The sequence below is a fragment of the Acanthamoeba castellanii genome (assembly GCF_000313135.1).
Source record: "Acanthamoeba castellanii str. Neff unplaced genomic scaffold scf7180000084699, whole genome shotgun sequence".
Lineage (NCBI taxonomy): Eukaryota > Discosea > Longamoebia > Acanthamoebidae > Acanthamoeba > Acanthamoeba castellanii.
In genome coordinates this window covers 88,076-105,536 of record NW_004457346.1, presented here as the reverse complement: position 1 = coordinate 105,536, position 17,461 = coordinate 88,076, and the positions used below count along the sequence as shown (strand labels likewise).

General features: G+C 50.9%; 8 protein-coding genes across 8 annotated transcripts in view; all 8 read left to right on the top strand.

Moving 5' to 3' along the window:
- The window catches only part of ACA1_131630 (START domain containing protein), a gene marked incomplete at both ends in the record, with an annotated part of 1,380 nt that extends 803 nt beyond the window's left edge, over positions 1-577 (top strand). Inside the window, 3 exons of the mRNA XM_004336135.1 lie at positions 76-243; positions 321-437; positions 532-577. Coding sequence (XP_004336183.1) covers positions 76-243; positions 321-437; positions 532-577 — 331 coding nt within the window. The remainder of the gene's footprint in view (positions 1-75; positions 244-320; positions 438-531) is intronic.
- A 6,697-nt stretch (positions 578-7,274) lies between these two features.
- Positions 7,275-7,820, top strand: ACA1_131620 (uncharacterized protein; the record flags this gene model as incomplete). Its single annotated transcript, XM_004336134.1, has 1 exon — positions 7,275-7,820. The coding sequence occupies one exon, from the start codon at positions 7,275-7,277 to the stop codon at positions 7,818-7,820; it is 546 nt and encodes a 181-aa protein (XP_004336182.1).
- A 9-nt stretch (positions 7,821-7,829) lies between these two features.
- Positions 7,830-8,753, top strand: ACA1_131610 (uncharacterized protein; the record flags this gene model as incomplete). The annotated part of the gene is made up of 4 exons (XM_004336133.1): positions 7,830-7,862; positions 7,921-8,289; positions 8,344-8,537; positions 8,573-8,753. 4 exons carry the CDS (start codon positions 7,830-7,832, stop codon positions 8,751-8,753), a joined length of 777 nt encoding a protein of 258 aa, XP_004336181.1.
- Positions 8,754-9,271: 518 nt separating this feature from the next.
- Positions 9,272-10,659, top strand: ACA1_131600 (uncharacterized protein; the record flags this gene model as incomplete). The annotated part of the gene is made up of 6 exons (XM_004336132.1): positions 9,272-9,502; positions 9,572-9,671; positions 9,737-9,858; positions 9,930-10,092; positions 10,167-10,325; positions 10,382-10,659. 6 exons carry the CDS (start codon positions 9,272-9,274, stop codon positions 10,657-10,659), a joined length of 1,053 nt encoding a protein of 350 aa, XP_004336180.1.
- A 2,024-nt stretch (positions 10,660-12,683) lies between these two features.
- Positions 12,684-13,114, top strand: ACA1_131590 (uncharacterized protein; the record flags this gene model as incomplete). The annotated part of the gene is made up of 3 exons (XM_004336131.1): positions 12,684-12,731; positions 12,801-12,876; positions 13,047-13,114. The coding sequence occupies 3 exons, from the start codon at positions 12,684-12,686 to the stop codon at positions 13,112-13,114; spliced, it is 192 nt and encodes a 63-aa protein (XP_004336179.1).
- Positions 13,115-13,681: 567 nt separating this feature from the next.
- On the top strand, positions 13,682-15,053 carry ACA1_131580 (glycerol3-phosphate dehydrogenase; the record flags this gene model as incomplete). The annotated part of the gene is made up of 5 exons (XM_004336130.1): positions 13,682-14,109; positions 14,216-14,295; positions 14,363-14,470; positions 14,549-14,668; positions 14,761-15,053. The coding sequence occupies 5 exons, from the start codon at positions 13,682-13,684 to the stop codon at positions 15,051-15,053; spliced, it is 1,029 nt and encodes a 342-aa protein (XP_004336178.1).
- Positions 15,054-15,168: 115 nt separating this feature from the next.
- Positions 15,169-15,835, top strand: ACA1_131570 (transmembrane proteins 14c protein; the record flags this gene model as incomplete). Its single annotated transcript, XM_004336129.1, has 3 exons — positions 15,169-15,293; positions 15,410-15,507; positions 15,609-15,835. The coding sequence occupies 3 exons, from the start codon at positions 15,169-15,171 to the stop codon at positions 15,833-15,835; spliced, it is 450 nt and encodes a 149-aa protein (XP_004336177.1).
- A 210-nt stretch (positions 15,836-16,045) lies between these two features.
- Positions 16,046-17,212, top strand: ACA1_131560 (uncharacterized protein; the record flags this gene model as incomplete). The annotated part of the gene is made up of 7 exons (XM_004336128.1): positions 16,046-16,177; positions 16,313-16,366; positions 16,460-16,576; positions 16,648-16,763; positions 16,858-16,951; positions 17,033-17,084; positions 17,157-17,212. The coding sequence occupies 7 exons, from the start codon at positions 16,046-16,048 to the stop codon at positions 17,210-17,212; spliced, it is 621 nt and encodes a 206-aa protein (XP_004336176.1).
- Between the last annotated feature and the right edge of the window lie 249 nt (positions 17,213-17,461).

The window sequence follows — 17,461 nt, the reverse complement described above, 5'->3', positions numbered from 1 at the left end:
CACACGACACGACACGACACGCGCGCATTCTTTGCATTATGGAAAGCTGACGGGTTTTTGTAAACATCATCGCAGGTTCCCCTTCCCACTCTACCCGCGTGACTTCCAGTGCCTGGAGGTCTACACGAAGGTGGACGACGAGACGTGGCTCGCCATCGCCCGCTCGGTCGATTCCGGCCATGTGCCCACCACCGAGCAGTACGTGCGCGCCGACCTGCGGGCCTCGGGCTATCAGATCAAGGCGTACGCTCGCAACACAACCTCTCGCACCCTCACATCATCACGACGTGAATGTTCATTCTCTTCCTCTCCGATCGCAGTGTTGCTGGCAACCCCGACGCCTGCGTGGTAACTTACATCTGCGAATGCGACCCCTGCGGCTACCTGCCCAAGTGGGCCGTCAATTTTGACGTCGATCAGCCACTCGTGCTTGCCAAGTACTTACAGCCCACGTTCTTCTATGTGTTAGCTCGAGCGTTCTTCTAACCTGCGCACGAACCAATCATTTTCTGTTCTTTCTCAATCAATCAGGATCAAGCTGCTTCTGGAGAAGGGCGTCAAGTCCTTCAACAAGTGAGGCACATCCCTCCACTCTCGTTGTACACTTTTTGGTCCCATTTTTGTTTTTTAATTATTGGCTAATTTATCACTATAAAAGAGAATTGTCTGACCTACCAACAAAGAACCCAACTGAGTGTGTTGAGTCCAGCCTTGGTCAGTCAACATGGTGATACATTTCTGTATACAGGCGCCCCAGTGAATTAGTGACACCTGTCTGCCTTCATTTCCCCCCAGTGCCAACTGGCCTGACATGTAGATTTGTTACTGTCCCCAGCCACATCCAGCAGTACTCATCTTTTCTCCCAATTATCCACCTCAGCACCCCACTAGAGGTCTGGCCAGGCCTGGTGCTGGTCCATTCTCCTCAGTGGTCAGTGGGTGGGGACCTCCTAGTGCAATTTATTGTTAGAATAGAAAGAATTCACATGAACTGTGACAACCACAATAGCAAGAATTACTCAATCATGAGCATGAGTGTTGTGCCTGGAGCTGGGCAGCCTTGTCACAGTGGGACAGGAGTGCAGCCCAGATCCCAACCTGAATCTGAAATTGCACTTGGTTTGTGATTGCACAGTGGTTAGCAAGTAGGCTACATCTTGTCAGCTGGCCAGTGATTGTATGGCTTGGCACTGTGGGTAAACTTGGCACCAGTTGGTTCTTGCCAATTATTCAACTTATTTGTCAAAAACAAACAAAACAGGTCACCTGGGTAAGCCTCCAGTCCCTTTGTTCCCAATAGGCAACATGCTCACACACACCATCCCCATGTTTGTCTGGGATCCTTAAGGGATGAGGAATTGGGCAATGATGTTGATTCAAGGAGTATTGACAAGTCCTTTGGGGATCAATATGGGAATCTACTTGCTCAGGGGTCCATACTCCTTGAATGAACCCTCCATCAACATCAGCACATTAGCATTTACCAAAACTACACACATACATCATACAAAAGTCAAGAGAAGGGTACAGGTCCAAGTCAGCTCTCTCCTCCTCCTCCACACCTGTGTGTCACCAGGTGTGCATCTGTGTTTGATGAGATTCCACTCAGTTGCAGTGGATATGTGTTCATGGTAAACCTGCATCTTCTAGGGAACCAAACACTTCCATTCCACCTCCCTGTCACAACACATTCCCCACATGACTCTGCACTGTGGACATGATAAACAGAGGCATGGTGTTGGCTGCTGACCTGCTGGTTGTTTGCCACTGGTTGTTCACTGCTGGTCATTCACTGCTGTCCTTGCCACTGGTCAATCATCCTTACCACTGGTCAGAGCCTACTGATGCTTGTCACCAGCCATTGTCACTACAACCCAGGGCTGTGGAGGTGTGGCCCACCTGTCACCCAGGTGCCATTGAACTTGGTGGTTATAAACAACACAGTGTTGTAGCAGCACAAGGTGGACACACTTGGTGATGGTCCAGCTATTCCACCCAAGAGGAAGGTTGAACTGTTGCTGGCTGAACTGGAACTCTTAAAAGCCCTTGAAGAAGTGATCCAACGCACTGAGCATGAGCTCCACCCATTTGAAATAGAAGGACATGGTCCTTGTCCAGGTCAAAGGCAAAGTCAATCTGGTGCACGAAGAGCTGCCTGTAGAAGTCATTGATGGTGCTGTCCAGGTCATGTAGGCTTGATCTTCAAAGCCCTTGTGCGATTTATAGGGCAGTTTTGAAGATTTGGAACTGAATCTGTGATATTGACACACTAGACCACTGCTGATGAGTGATATTGAGGGACTGGAGATAAAAAAGATTTCATAAAAACTTGAAATGTGTGGAGTTAAAAGTGATTTTGTCAGTGTGAGATAGAGCTTTGTTGTGGTGGAATTTTATCTTCAGGAATAGTGCTTTAATTCAGCACAAATGTGAAGAATGAAGTTTAGTCCATGTGTGCAACTGCAATGAATATGATGTGAGGTTGACCATGAACTGGATGAGAGTAGCATGTTGGATGGAATTGATGGAGGGTATGAAAGCACAAAAGCAAGGTGCATTTTGAAGTTGTTCAGAGGAGCACTAACGCAAAACAAGCTAAGTTCAGATTTTCTGGATCACATTCATGTATGCAATAAACTCATCATGTACACATACACAATGAACTTAGTATTGGTAAGTCAAATGCATCATCATCATGTCTGTGTACACAATAAAGTAAGTGTCTGGTTTTACAGTTTTTGTTGTTGCATACACATACACAATAAAGTAAGTGTCCAGTTTTACAGTTTTTGTTGTTGTGTACATGTACATGACCAGTCAGTTACAGCATCATGTCTCTCATTATGGTGGTATTTTAATACACTTCCTCACAACATCCCACGCCAACATGCATATACTAACTCTTTCTGTGGTGCAGAGTGAGTGCTGTGCAGCCAGCCACCCATGCAGGCCAGAGGGCTTGACCGCACAACACTTTGCCTGTAACATATTGAAAATATTTTGAATACAGTGCACACCAACAAAATCACCTTCTCTTCACCTGTATGGTATGGTTGTGGTGGTAATGCCCACCTCATGATGTGCTCTCCATTGTGCCCACCTTGCAGTGCTCCCAAGGTGGACTTGAAGATGTCACACTCCATCTTCCATCCACCAAGGTGCACTGGAGGCAGACTTCAAGACAGAAATGTCTGTCATCTGCCCACCAAGGCAAGAAGGGGCACCACTACACCACCACCAAGGCTGAAAAAGAGTGAAATTGTGTGTCTTGGTGAGGAAAAAAAGCTTTTTCCCATCTACCATCCAGGCAGTGAGAAGATGATGAAGAGGACTATGACAAAGATGGCGACAAAGAGGGCCATGACAAAGATGACAATGATGATGACAAGGAAGGCAGTGGCAACAAGGAGGATGGTGAAGCTGAGGACGACCTAGACATGAGGGCACCAAAGAAAAGGAAGGGGAAGGAGAAAGAAAAGGAAGGCAACTAAGGGTCAGAGCAGAATCTGGAGGAGGAAGAGCTGGAGGAGGATGCTGGAGGGAAGAGGAGGTGTGTGTATGAGGATGATACCAATGACAATGCCAATGCTGATGACACAATGATGGCGCTGATGGTGCTGACAACAACACCACTGACTACAGCAACACCTAGACTGTGGTGACTCACTGTGGGGATTTTTTGAGCTGTGGGGAACATACATCAGCTTGTGCGTGGGGAAAATTTAATGGTCAGAGAAAGAACACAAGTCTTTATGTGGGGATTTTGGCGTGTGTGCAAAAATCACTGAGTGCACAGCTGAATGGTCTTGGTTGAGCTTATTGTGGAGCCGCCCCATTGTGGTCATGCATGAACTGGGCCTAGCCTGGCAGAGTGATCATGAGCTTAGGGAAGTGCTCAAATAGCTCCTCCATGGCCCAACACTGTGCCAGGTAAGCCTGGCCAGAGAACAGCAGGCATGAGGGCTCTGCTCCACACTCACACCCCTCTTCACTCACCCATGCACATCTCCTTCAGCACATATTAACAGAGTGACTTTCCACAACAATGTGGTGGGGGTTACAGCACCAGGTGTGGATTCCATTTCCACTTGAGGCTGAAATCAACCTTGTGAACCTCTCACAAAGATGACTGCACTGCACCACCGCTCCACTATAGGTTGCTGGCACAGCCCTACCAACCAGTTTGACCATAAAGATGTGAGGAAAGATGGAAATCTTACCACTCTTGTTTGTGGCCAGCCCTAACAATAAAAACACACACAATTATTAGTCTCTATGTGGGAATTATCTATTCCCTAAATCAGGCAGCCTGTGTTTAATTTGAGGGTGGTGGGAATTTACCAGGCTTCCAAAAATTCATCAGTGGGTAGCCACCACCAGACAAGTACTTGTGCAGGTTGAAGACACAGTGCTCCTTGTTCCAATGTGGATTCACTTCTGGTGCCCCCATGGTAAAGTAGACCTTCCTCTTCGACCTGCGCAGCTTGTTGTACCTTTTCTGCACATCAACATGAGTTATTTTGGTGATGTTAGTTGGTTTTGGCTTGGTGGGCCAATTAATTTTGTCTTGTTTGGCAGAATCCATGAGTGTCAATAAAAGACACAGATCTGTCCTGGTGGTCCATTATATCTTTTATGCTAACCAATCACAGAAGAAACACACAATCTTCCAATCACAGAAGAAAGACATGATCTTCCAATCACAGTCAGTGTGGGGAAAATGAGTAGTAGTCCAATGGCAGGAAAGAACCAATGAGACCTCTATGTGGGAAAAAAAGATCTTGTGGGAATAATACACTCATTTCCTATTGGTTCTCTCCTCCACTATGTGGGAAAAAGTGGCTTGTTTCCTATTGGATGTGGGAATAATAGCCTCATTCCCATTGGCTGATTTACCCTCTATGTGGGGAAAATACCTTTTTATTCCCTATTCGTCCCTCCTCCTCATCTATGTGGGGATAATCATCCCCTTGTGCACTGGGGAAAAATAAGGACTGGTCCCTGCCCAGTAAAGGCCTAAAGACTGGTTCTGCACTGGTCACACCTTGCCCCAAGACTGGTTTGCAGACTTGGGTTTTTTGCTTGAAGCTGGTCCCCAACTGGTTGTGTGGACTTGGGTTTTTTTCGCCATTTTGGGGCTGGTCTGCCACCAGTCAGGCCACAGGTGTGACCTGGTGGCAGTTGACATGCTGGTTTGGGACTGGTGCTGTGGACTTTGGAAAAAGGTTGAAGAACCAGTCCAGACCCAGTGGTGCACATTATCATGCTTGCACCAGTCTTGACCCAGTGCCCCATACTTCAACATTTTCAAGCATTTTTGAACAAATAAACTTCTATGTGCTGCACAAAGCATACACATGATCACACTCACCATTGCCATTGCCATTGTGGCTCACCACCCTCCTCCATGCACCATCACTGTCACTGTCACCTCATGCACTATGCACTGACATATCAACTTGTAGCTCCTCCATCACTCACCATCACTCACACTCAGCATCACTTCTCACACTACTCACATGACTGGTCCATCTATTCAACTCTTGTGAGAGAGCACCATCAATTAGCAAGGGAGGCAAAATGCACTATACCAAATGGTGATGCTCTTGCCAAAGCTGTGTGAGTTGATTGGCAGCTTGTCCCAGAAGCAGCAGATACCCTTGCAGTTCTCAACACACCATGCTGGGGCATCACCACAGGTAGTGTAGAGTTTGTTGATCATCCCCACAATACTGTCATCAAACTTCTCAAGGACCACCGCAGGAAGGATAACTGTCAGCTTGGACTTGGCCACATTCCAGACAACCTCAAGTTCAAACTTGTGGTACAGGTTCAACATTGCACATTTGAAGTGGACTGCAGTCCAATTCCTCAAGTGAAGACTGTGACATGCATGCACAACTGTACACTACCAGGGATTACTTATTAATAATAACAAACAACAAAGTGGAAGAGAATAACAAAGTGGAAGAAGGATGTACATTCAGAACCCTGCATCACCACATCAGAGCTCTCATTGGTCTTGGCCTTCTGACATGCTGGCTGCAAACTCAAGCTCTGCTTCCTTGCTGTACCTTTTACCTATGACAAACGAAATCTCTTTGAGTAAACACAGTGTCATGTCATCTGGACTCAGTGAAAACCATGTTTGCAGGACACAGTGAATATTGTTGAAAATAGAAAAAGCAATTGGGCAGTGTGTATGAAGGAGTCTGGCTTGCTGTCATGTGCCGTGCTATCCTTGTTGGAATGCTCCATCTGTGATGTGGTACCAGGCTCACTTTCAGAGTCTAATGTGATACTGACTGCCTGGTGGTTTTGTTGGTCAGTGTACTTCACCCTTCAATCACAATGTGAAGATAGATATGCACTGTCTTGGCCCACTTCATTGTGATCAGTTCAAAGAGTGTGTTCTGTGTGCCATTTCCAGTGTGGCTTGCACACACACAGATGTGCTTGACCCACCACTCTATGGCAGCCTCACTGTGTGCATGTTCATCACCTTCATCACCACATACCAATTGGCCAATTTGAGCAATAGCAGCCACCACAAGGTCACAGGGTGTGTTCTTGCTGTTTGAAAGCCTGCTGCAGAATCGCCTTGGTTCAATGAGCAGGTCACACTTCTCCCACTCCGCCAGGAGCAGAAGCTTCAGCTTCTCATTGAGCTCCTCACATTGCCAATGTACACAGACACTGAAGCTCCACTTAAGGTGCTGTTTTGTGTAAGTGCATTCAACTTGGTGTTGTCTTTGCTTACCAGGCTCCTCAGAGATGGAGCAAGGTAGCAAGGGCGCACACCAAGGAGAACTGTTTGCTGGGCAAGTGGTGGTGAACACATTGAATAAACAAGAGGGCCACAGCAAAACTGCTGCACATCCTCACCAAGAAGGACTTCAAGAGTGAGAATGTCACCAACAGTGTGCACGTACTTGATGGTGTGACAGAGGTACCCTGTACACCTGTCAAACCATTGCATTAATCATTTCTAACTGAGCTTTTTGTCCAGCACAACTTCCCCTCCATGAAGACACACAAGCACAAGATGTGCCCAAACACAAGGGGCTGAGTGCACATACTGCACCATCAACCCTGTCAATATCATCCATGAGCACTACACACAGAAGCCATCACTCAAGGATGAGCATTTCATCCACATGGCAGAAATCAACAATCACCCATGTGGAAGCAAGCATTGGGCCAAATGTGAACAGTACACTCAATGCTCAGCATGGAGTAGATAGTTGCTAACTCTTTTTTTGTTTGTCAGGTACATGCACATGGCTGCAGCTTGTGCTGGACGCAACCCTGACAACTGCTGCTTGATCCTGCTGATCTTCTACACTGATGGTTTCAGCCACCAGCAGACTTGGCCCAAGAGCATTGACACCATCTACATGAACCCCAACTGTTTTTCTCAGCCTGGCATGGCGTTGGCTTTGAGTTTGATAGGTGGCAAGATGGCAAGTGTGCAGGTTCTCAAGATATTGCTGCTTGGCCTCATTGACAAGGACAAGCTCAAGTGTTGGAAACAACACATTGATATCATTGACTTCCTCAAGCAGCCAGGATTCTCCAAGGTGGATCTCAGGCAGTTGACCAAGATGGTCAACAGGTGGAAGAAGGATTTCTACTCAATCTACAGGGGCCAGGTGGTGCAAGAGAGTGGCTCAAGATTGAGTGGAGTGCAGCCAAGCTTTGAGCTTCCCAACCTCAAGATGATCAATTGGGCTGAGCAGATTTGGTTTCTCAGGCCCCCCTGGCTTCAATCAACTGGCTTGTGGGAGTGCAAGCACCAGGACTGCAAGATGACAATGTGAAATTTGAACATGAGGCATTTGGACAAGTCCATCCTCATCGTGGTGCGTTCTCTCTTTCTTTCTTAAAGCTCTTTGTTAGCTATTCACATTGGTAGTGCAGATTCACTCGCGTGACGCTGTGCTTCAACAACAAGAATATAAGAAAGGGCGCGCGGTACTGACCAGACCGAGGGTAACGCCCTACCAACTAACCCTCGAGTCCGAACGCCTCCGTGGCGTTGATCTGCCAGCGTCCAAGCATCTGCGGAAGCTGAAGGTGGCGGTGCGACGAGAGTTTGGTGAGGAGGGCGCAGTCAACTTGCGTATCTACCACCACAACTCGATCCACTACTACGGACACTTGCTTGAAGGGGACAGGCTCAAGGTCCTTGATGAGAACGCGGCCAACGAGGACATCAACTCGGCCACGGGGATGATACGTGCACGCGGCGATGCTGTGGCCTTTCAAGTTCCTCAAGCGCACCACAAGGTACCTCCATTCACAAGCGTTTTCTGTTTTTGCTCACATTGTGTTTTTGTGCAGATCGCGTACAGCTTCATCGACAACGACAGAACCGTACGAATCCTCGGTCCACAAGAGATGAGGGGCCAGCACATTGTCATGGGCTTCATTTGGCGGCTGCTGCGCATCGAGGGTAACAAGTACACCTCGTGGGCTGAACTTGAGGTCGTCAGGCCTTCACGCAGCAAGTGCTACAACGTGGGCCTTGCATCTACGTACCTCTGGGGTGGCACGGATGGACTGTCGCCAGGCAGATCTTCCTAATGCCACACCCAACGAAGGCAGCGACACACGTCATCTTTAACCACCGCTTCGAGTGGGTAATCACGGACCTGTGGCCCGGCGAGATCCGTCAGGAACAAGACGACCACGGCGAGGAGGAGGGCAGCGACCACGGCGAGGAGGAGGGCAGCGACCACGGCGAAGACTAGGACAACAAGGGCGGCAACGACAGCAACGGTGACGGCGACGGCGAAGGCGACGACAAGGGCGACCACGGCGATGGCGGGTAAGGACAGTGTGGATAGCTTAGTAAAATGACCTAGTATATACCTAGTAATTCATCAGTATTGCACCACCAACAAACCGCCCTCTGCCCGGTTGGGCACCGGTTCGCAACACCTCCAATACCGGTCCTGCCCCGGTGTTTGTCGCCAGACCGGTATGGCCCTGGGCTGGATTGGAGACCGGTCTGGCCCCGGTGGTGTTTTTGGGACCCGGTGTGGGACCGGTGTGCAAAATACCGGTTGGGAACCAGCTGCGCATCCCACGCGCAGATGCACTTGCCTGCAGCCAGTTTGCATAGTTTTCACCAGTGTCCAGTGTGGGTGCACCATCTACAGTGATCTGTTGGCTATTACATAAGTCACGTGACTTGTGGCATGGGTGCAGCTTAAGGATCTCTTCCCATGACCCTCCACGGCCCAAGTGAATTCAACCACTATTCAGGATGAGTGAAGGTGATCGAAGCAACCTTCCTGATAAAGTACTTAGCGAGAACTTTTTAAGCGTCATATTTTTAAACAATACTACACACATCACGTTCAGCAGCACAAGCATGAGACTACTCCTGAGCTACTTGCTTTTGGCCCTATTCTTGGCTCCTTGCTGCAGGGCTTGCTCCTCGTCCTGTTGTTCTTCTTCGCCTTCTTCTTTGCCCTTTGGAGTTGAAGATTGCAGGGTAGGCTATCAGCTTCTAACCCTCTTCCAATAGATAGGTGCATGGCTTACCCTAATTCTTGATGTATAGGACACTTCGCTGATGGATGCTTTTGACTCTGCGCTAGCCATCACTAAAGCCAATGGTAGCTACTCTGAGATCTTTGCACCTGAACTCAGCTCAGGAGCACGTATGTCTTCCTCTCCTCCAAGTGTGCTGTACAAGAATCAACCATCTTTTTTTTTTATCAACCAGTATTCATCCCCTTGGATTGTGCTGCCGATCCGAGCCTTTTCCCGTTCCCTGCACGCACGCCAGGCACCCTCTTGGATACTGTACTCAGCCGTGGAGCCATTCGTAGTTTCGAAGTCGACAATGTACATCAGCCTCACCGTACCCGCTTGATTTTTTGTTAACTCCAATTCTTAACATTGCCTGTACAACGTAGGCTGAGCTAAACACGCTTATGGAGCTGATGGTTTCGATCATTTCCAACCAATACGACGTCCCCTTGACGCGTGTGGTGTTGTCATTCCCCGACAACTCCACCATTGCCATTGAGATGCTCATCGCTGGTATCGTCGACCTTGCAGGTCCTGACTTCTCATTAGGTTCGCCCTTTGCTTCATTCGTCCGTCCATGCCAAGCTTGATCTTGTTAGCTCTCTTATACCTTGTTTCCTCAGGCGGGGAGTTCATGGGCATCGCCAGGAAGCGTGTCACCCAACAGTCCTGCGCTACAACCGATGGCTTGGGGGTCTTCACCGTGCTGGATAACTCTCCTTTCACCTCTTTCGCAGACCTCCAATCCGCCCCCACGCTGACCACCCTCACCAACGCTGAAGGTTCTCAGAACGGCTCCTATCCTTCCATTTGTTCTGTGGCTAACATGTTGCAACAGGCAGTGCTACCATCTATTCCTCTGTGTTGCCTAACCTGGACGTTACCGTGAATGCGGCGATCCCCGATGCCGATATCGTGGCAGCCCTGCGAACTGGCGCGATTAATGTGGTGATCGACCTCGACGTGGCATTTCTGGCCTCGGAGGGCATTGACGTGACAGGGCTCAGGAGCTTCTTCGGCGGCTTCGATAATCCTAACGGGTCGCTCTTTGCCATTCGCTGCCTGCCGAGACACCTCTGCGGCAAGAAGAACCAGAAGTGGAAGAAGTCGATGTGATACCTTCCATCTGGAATAAAGTCTCAACTCTTGCCTAAGCTGCCTAGAGCGAAAAGCGCCAAGGAGCTAGCTGCGTTTGGCACCCTGACCCACACCACCCACATCGAGGGGTGTGTCAACGTCATGGGCAGGCTCACCTACAAATCCTTCCCCAACGGTCCACTGCCCGGGCGCATCAACGTGGTGCTGTCGAGAAACCCCGATTACAAGGCCGCCTGGTGTCATCGTTGCTCGTGACCTCGATCTCATGATAGAGCAACTCTCGATGCCCAAGCACGGCATCGACAAGATCTTTGTCATTGGGGGTGCCAAGTGATAGCAACAACTTCCAACCCATCCTGCAGATGTCCATTGTGAGATCACCCCCCACCAGTGATTCTTGGCAATGATGCTGTTGTCCACACTCTTAGGTGCAGCACCATTTGAGCCACTACAGTCATCAAGGGTGTGAGAAATGAGTTCCAGGAGGTGCTGGTTGTGCCAAGATCTTAAAACCAGGTTCATGAAACTTCACCAGATTGTTGAGGTGCAGATCTGTACACAAAGAATGAAAAAGGCAAAAGTGTTGTGGATTGAGAGAGGAAACAGCTAGTTTGTTGAGGGGGTTGTGGTCAATTTTGGGGGTCTCAGATTGGACACAAACCAGATGAAAAATGTGTGGAAAAAGATGCACATTGGATCAATGTGCCCTATTTTCATGTCCAACTGTTGACTAAAATGCCCTATTTTCATGATTCTTCTGTACAGACTTCCTTATGAAAAAGGTACCCTGCCCCTTTTTATGAACACCTGGTTTTAACCTCCACAACAACCACTGTGGTATTGTCACACATGACCAAGCAAAATAAAATACTGAGAAAGTGAATGCAATGATGAAAGATCTGAGGATGCATGACATGGGAAGACAACAATGGTCACCACACTCACAACCTTGATCACATGTTGTGCAAGACACTTGTGATCAACATTGGCTCAACAAGTGCTGCTGTGTCATGCTTGCATTCTTGGTTCTCTTTTAATTTTACAAAACAATTTATATCATAATTTATTTTGTTTCTTCATTGAAACAGATGGAACAGGGTGGGGGCGGTGCATGTTTGGTGACCATGCTCTCTGATGAGCTTCTCCTTCTCATCTTTCAGTGTGTCTCTGACTTGTCACTTCTCCCCTTCTTGGACCCACCCACTCATTTATGGGGGGTTTGGGACAGGAAGATGGCATGGAAGGAGTTGTGGGTGACCTGCATGCCTGTGTGCTGCTGGTGGTGTGAGGTGGCAAGAGATGCCTTGCTGTGGTGTGAGCTCTGCTGCTCATGATTCCCAACAGGTACTCTGTGTAATTGCAAAGAACCCACAAACTTGACCCTGTACACCAGTGCAAGATGGGACTGAGCAGGATGGAAGTGCTGTGAACTGGCCAGTGGCGTTTCAGGAGAAGCAAACAGGTGTGGTCCTGACTATCATCAAACTTGGCAAATGATTGTGTTTGGTGTTTGGCTGTTGTGAGGCGTTCTCAACTCCTGCTAAAGTGGTGGCAAGGTGTGAGCAAAGACTGGTCCAGGGTGCCCATGGCCATTAAGCAATACAACTACCTTTCCTACTCCAGGAGCAATCTTCAAAAAGGTGATGATGCTGAAGGCACTTGGCTGACACCCCAACATCATGGCCCTGGTAGATGTGCTTGGGCATGATGATGAGCAGCTTGATTCCTGTTGGGTCATCTGCTGCAGCATGGGTATGACTGTCTGTCTGCTTTGTTTGGGTTTAAATTTTTATTCACTCTATTGTTTGGGCTGGTGTGCAGATATGAGCCTCCATCTTGTGATATGAGCATTGATTCTGGAGGAGGTTCACATTCAATACATTATGTACCAGCTGCTCATGGCTGTCAGACATGTACATTCAGTGTTGATTATACATTGCAACATTCAGGTACACACCCTAGCTCTGTCTAAACACATGCAAGTGTGAGTGGCTGTGCACACCCTGCTTTGTTTCAGTGCAGTGGGCCTTGTGCTGGGTGAGATGCCAAAAGGTCAGCCCCTGCTGCCTGGCAACAGCACCATGCACCAGGTGCACCAGAACTATTGGATGCACACACCAACTCATTCACTCACTACCACTGCCTTGGGTTGCACACAGCTGGAGCTCATCAGTGTGCTCATGAACCCATCAGTTGATGATGTCACTGCAATTGAGAGTCCCTATGCCAAGCAAAGTGGCTCACCATTGACAAAGCACTTGCACACCCATTCATTGCTGAGTATTTGGTGTACACCCTCCACCATGTCCTCTGTGTGTATGCAGTTGTATTGTGCACAAGTGCTTGTGTGTTTTGTGTGTGTGTGTGTGTGTGTGTGTGGTGACCTAACACCAAGATCACTACAGGTATGAGCAATGCACTGGGCTGGAGGACCTACACCCATGGCTGGTGCATGGTGTGCCTGGTGATGTGAAACCACCCAGCATCCACCAGGAGCTGCTAAACCATATTAGAGTGGAAGCAGAACACAGCGAGGAAAGAAGAGAGAAAGCAAAGGAGGAGGGAGGAGAGGAGAAGGAGCAAGGAGGATGCATGTTCACAGGTTTTATTGTTCTTGTGTGTGTTTGTGCAAATTAAGAAAATCAAGAAAAATAGATAAAGCCACATGAGACGAAGCGCTACGGGCACCAACAGCTTGCGAGTCGTGGGGCTGGGTCGTTGTACGTTCCCTCGCGCTCCAAAGAAGACGTCTTCTTCTTCGGCGGTCCTGCGCTTCTTGCCTCTGAACAGCTCGGCCTTCATCTTTTCTACTTCTCCTGCCGCACGATTCATCCATTCAAGACCAACACCATCTCCAGCACCTCCCTCTTCGTCGACTTCATCTTCATCGGCCAACCCTGAGCGCATTCCAGACGCTCATCTCCAACACCACATCCCTCATCACCACTCACCCCACCAGCCCCACCCCAATACTCCCCATCATCCCCGCGGATCGCATCACCATCACCCCCACCCCTCATCCTTCTGGCACGTACTCAAGATGGAGGGTGGCAAGGAGGCCATGGAGCAGGCCGACATCGTCGTGTTCGGCGGCGGCTCGTTCGCCACCGCGCTGGCCTACGTTCTCTCCAAGAACCACCACACCGTGACGCTGCTCACCCGCAACGAGGCCGTGGCCCAGTCCATCAACGAACAGCACCGCAACCCCAAGTACCTCTCCGCCTTCACGCTGCCGCCCAACGTGCGCGCGTCGACCCGGGCCGAGGACGTGGTGCCGCAGGCGCGCTACATCGTGCACGCCGTACCCGTGCAGGCCAGCCGGGAGTACCTCCAGCGGCTGGCGCCGCTCATCGCGCCCGACACGCCGATCATCTCCTCGTCCAAGGGCCTGCACACGGAGAGCCTGCGGTACATGTCCGACATCGTGCCCGAGGCGCTCGGCCGCAACCAGCCCATGGCCTTCATCAGGTGCGGCCGCAGCATCATCTTCTCACCACCTGTCGCCGACTATACAACTTAACCACACACACACCCACACACCCACACACCCACACACCACACTTGCACACATCAGTGGTCCGTCGTTTGCGAAAGAGCTGATGCAGGACGTGCCGACGGCTGTGGTCGTGGCGTCGGTCGACTCGGTGACACGGGGTAAGTGTGCATCACGCGCGATAGTTGCAACTGATTAATTATCATGACCATCGCCTCCTCCTCACAGAGCGGGTGCAGCGCCTGTTTGCCTCCCCCTCGTTCCGCGTCTACACTACGGACGATGTGGTGGGCGTCGAAATCGGCGGCGCTCTGAAGAACGTGTTCGCCATTGCTGGTGCGCTAGCGCTTCCCTCCTCTGCGGGCTTGTGTTTTGTGTGTCGACTCAACGTTGGGAATGTCGGCAATGCAACAGCGGGCATGTCTGAGGGCCTGGGCCTGGGCACCAACACGCTGGCGGCGCTCGTCACCCGAGGCTGCTCCGAAATGACCCGGCTCGCCGTCAAGATGGGCGCACGCCCCGACACCGTATCCGGTCAGTCTCTCCCACAAATCCAACAACACGTGCCCACAGTCCTCTAACCACACGACACACGACACACACGACACACACGACACACACAACAGGGCTGTCGGGTATCGGCGATCTGATGCTGACGTGCTTCGGCAGCCTGTCGCGCAACCGCACGGTGGGCAAGCGCCTGGGCTCGGGCGAGTCGCTCGAGAGCATCCTCGCGACCATGGAGGAGGTGGCCGAGGGCGTGGCCACGACGCCGGCCGCGTGCAAGCTGGCCGAACAGTACGGGCTCGACCTGCCCATCATCAAGGCCGTGGCGGCCATCCTGCGCGGCGACCTCCAGGCCCGCGAGGCCGTGCTCCACCTCATGACCCTCCCTCTCTCCGACGAGAAGACCTGGTAGTGGCTATTATTTATTGGTTCATTAATTTATTAATTTATTAATAATAACAACGGCAAATAAATATTCATCAATATTGATTTATTTGTTGCGTAAAAGAGCAAAAAAAAAAACAAAGATGTCGAACAAGGCGGATTCGAGGAGAGCGGCAGCGGTGTCAGAGGCGCTGCCCACGTTTGGCGTGGGTGCCGTGGTGGCACTCATGGGCATCCGTGGATTCACTGCCACCAAATCCATTCCCAGGTTTGGTTCTCTGTGCATCGATTCAACTGTTGTTTTCCACTTGCATCTCTTTCATCTTTTGATTTGAGCTCTCATTCGCTCATCTATATCGTGCCCCGCGTCTGCCCACCATCCAGCTTGCTGGCAGGTCTGGGCTTCGGCACCCTGTTCGGCGTGGGCGGTTACCTCATCCAGGACCCAGCCACCAGCGCCTCTGGCCGCACCATTGCCCTCGGTACCGCCACAAGCATACGCTCGCTTCTCTTGGCTTTCCTAACGTGCACGACACACACACGCACACGCACCACGCGCGCGCACGACCGCACACGCGCACAGCCACGTCGCTGACGCTGGCGGGCGTGATGGGGAGCCGATTCGCGCGGACGCGCAAGCTGTACCCGGCGGGCGTCCTGGCGGCGGTGGGCGCCGGGTCTTCGGCGTGGCACGGCTACTCGGTGTTCGTGCGGGTCGAGCACCAGGTCGCCGACGCCCTGCACTCCGCCAAGGAGACCGGCAAGCACGAAGTCGAGAAGATCGAACGCAAGCTCAGCGGCAAGGACTGACGATTTTCCCACAGGTGTGGCCCTGGGTCGGTTGAGAAAGGCAACACGAGTGCTCTGTTGAACATTGCGGTCACGCTTTCGCTGGCGTTCAGCGAAGCCGGACCTCGAAATAATGCTCTCACTTTCCCTCCGGACCTGAGACAAAAGTGGTCCCTTTTCTGAGTGCGACTACGCGTAGACAACACAACTAGACTCGGCATCACCTCCAAGATGAGTTCCGAGGCGGCTTCTGACTTTGGGGATATGGTGACGAACTTCAGGCGGGGCATGATTCCCATTGTGGGTACTGCCTGCCTGGGCATCCTCCTCATCGTTGCCCTTCTCCTTCACTGGAAGGGCCAAGTACGCCCCCCCCACCTCGTCTTCGTTCCTCTTCGTCTTCGTTCTTTTATTTTGTTCGGACCTAATTTTACAACATGAGGTGCACCCTCACCCTTGCGACTCATGCAACGTTGCTTACCGCTTGCATGCGCACAGCGTCTGGCCTTCCTCGTGCGGTGGTCTCTCATCCTGTGCGCCTTCTTCCAAACGGTACAACGCACGATTATTTATGTCTTATTAATACAGAAAAATGATAACACTTACTATCGTTGAGTTTCTTCTCTGACATGGTGGCGGCTCTAGGTGACGAGCGTGGCCTATTTCATCACCCCGGCCTGGGAGTGGGGCGTCCAGCTGGGTGTCACCGGCGTGTTCGGTGTCTACGCCGGCCTTTCCCGCCACCCGGACTTCCTCATCGCCGTACGCATTCCTCCACACCGCCACACTCACTCGAGTTTGGCGCACTAAACGGCTGGTGCGGCGGAGCGCAGAACTCGTTCGTCGGCCTGTTCAACCTGCTCGGCCTGCTCGGCCGCCTCGCCTGGTTCACCTACACCGTACCGCTCTATTCCATCTTCGAGGACCAGGCCTACACGCCCTGCATCCAGTACGTACCGGTCTAAACAGTTAGTAACAGTCACACAGGCTGTGATGCCTAACGCGCGGGTGTGTGTCTGTGTGTGGTGTGTGGAACCGCGCAGGTGGTTTGACCTCGAGCAGTGGACCGACAGCCCGCTGTGCTTCCAGTACACTACGGCCGTCCGCTTCCTCTCCTACCTCGTGCTCTTCATCGCCGTACGTTACGCTGGCGCACCACCCGGTGAACCACTTACTCGCGCCAGGGCACATGACTGACCTCCCTTTACGGGGCTACAGGCCAAGCAAACGCTGGTGTCCTACTTCCTGGCCAAGGTACCGCCGGCCGAGGGTATGTCACCCCCCACCTGCCCAAACCTCAACCATTGATTGTTGAATCTTTTGTTGTGTTGCCCTCCTGCAGAAACGTATGAGCACGTTGGCGTTGTGAACGACAAGGAGCCATATGGCCGCTACTGATTGATGCTGAAGCCTGGAACCACGTGTGGATATGTCTGCAACTTTGATCAAGTAAATGAATGTACCACGCTTTTTTCTGCGCCAAAGCCCGCCTTTTTCATGCACACCACTCAACCGCGTGGGTGTTGGGTATAAAACTTGCCCTGTGGCTGGGAAGAAGACATCTTCTCGGCCCTAGTGGCTAAGATCATGTGAAGTATCTGTTCTTATCAGCTTAATCTCTGGTAGTGAGGCCTCCTGTGCCTCACC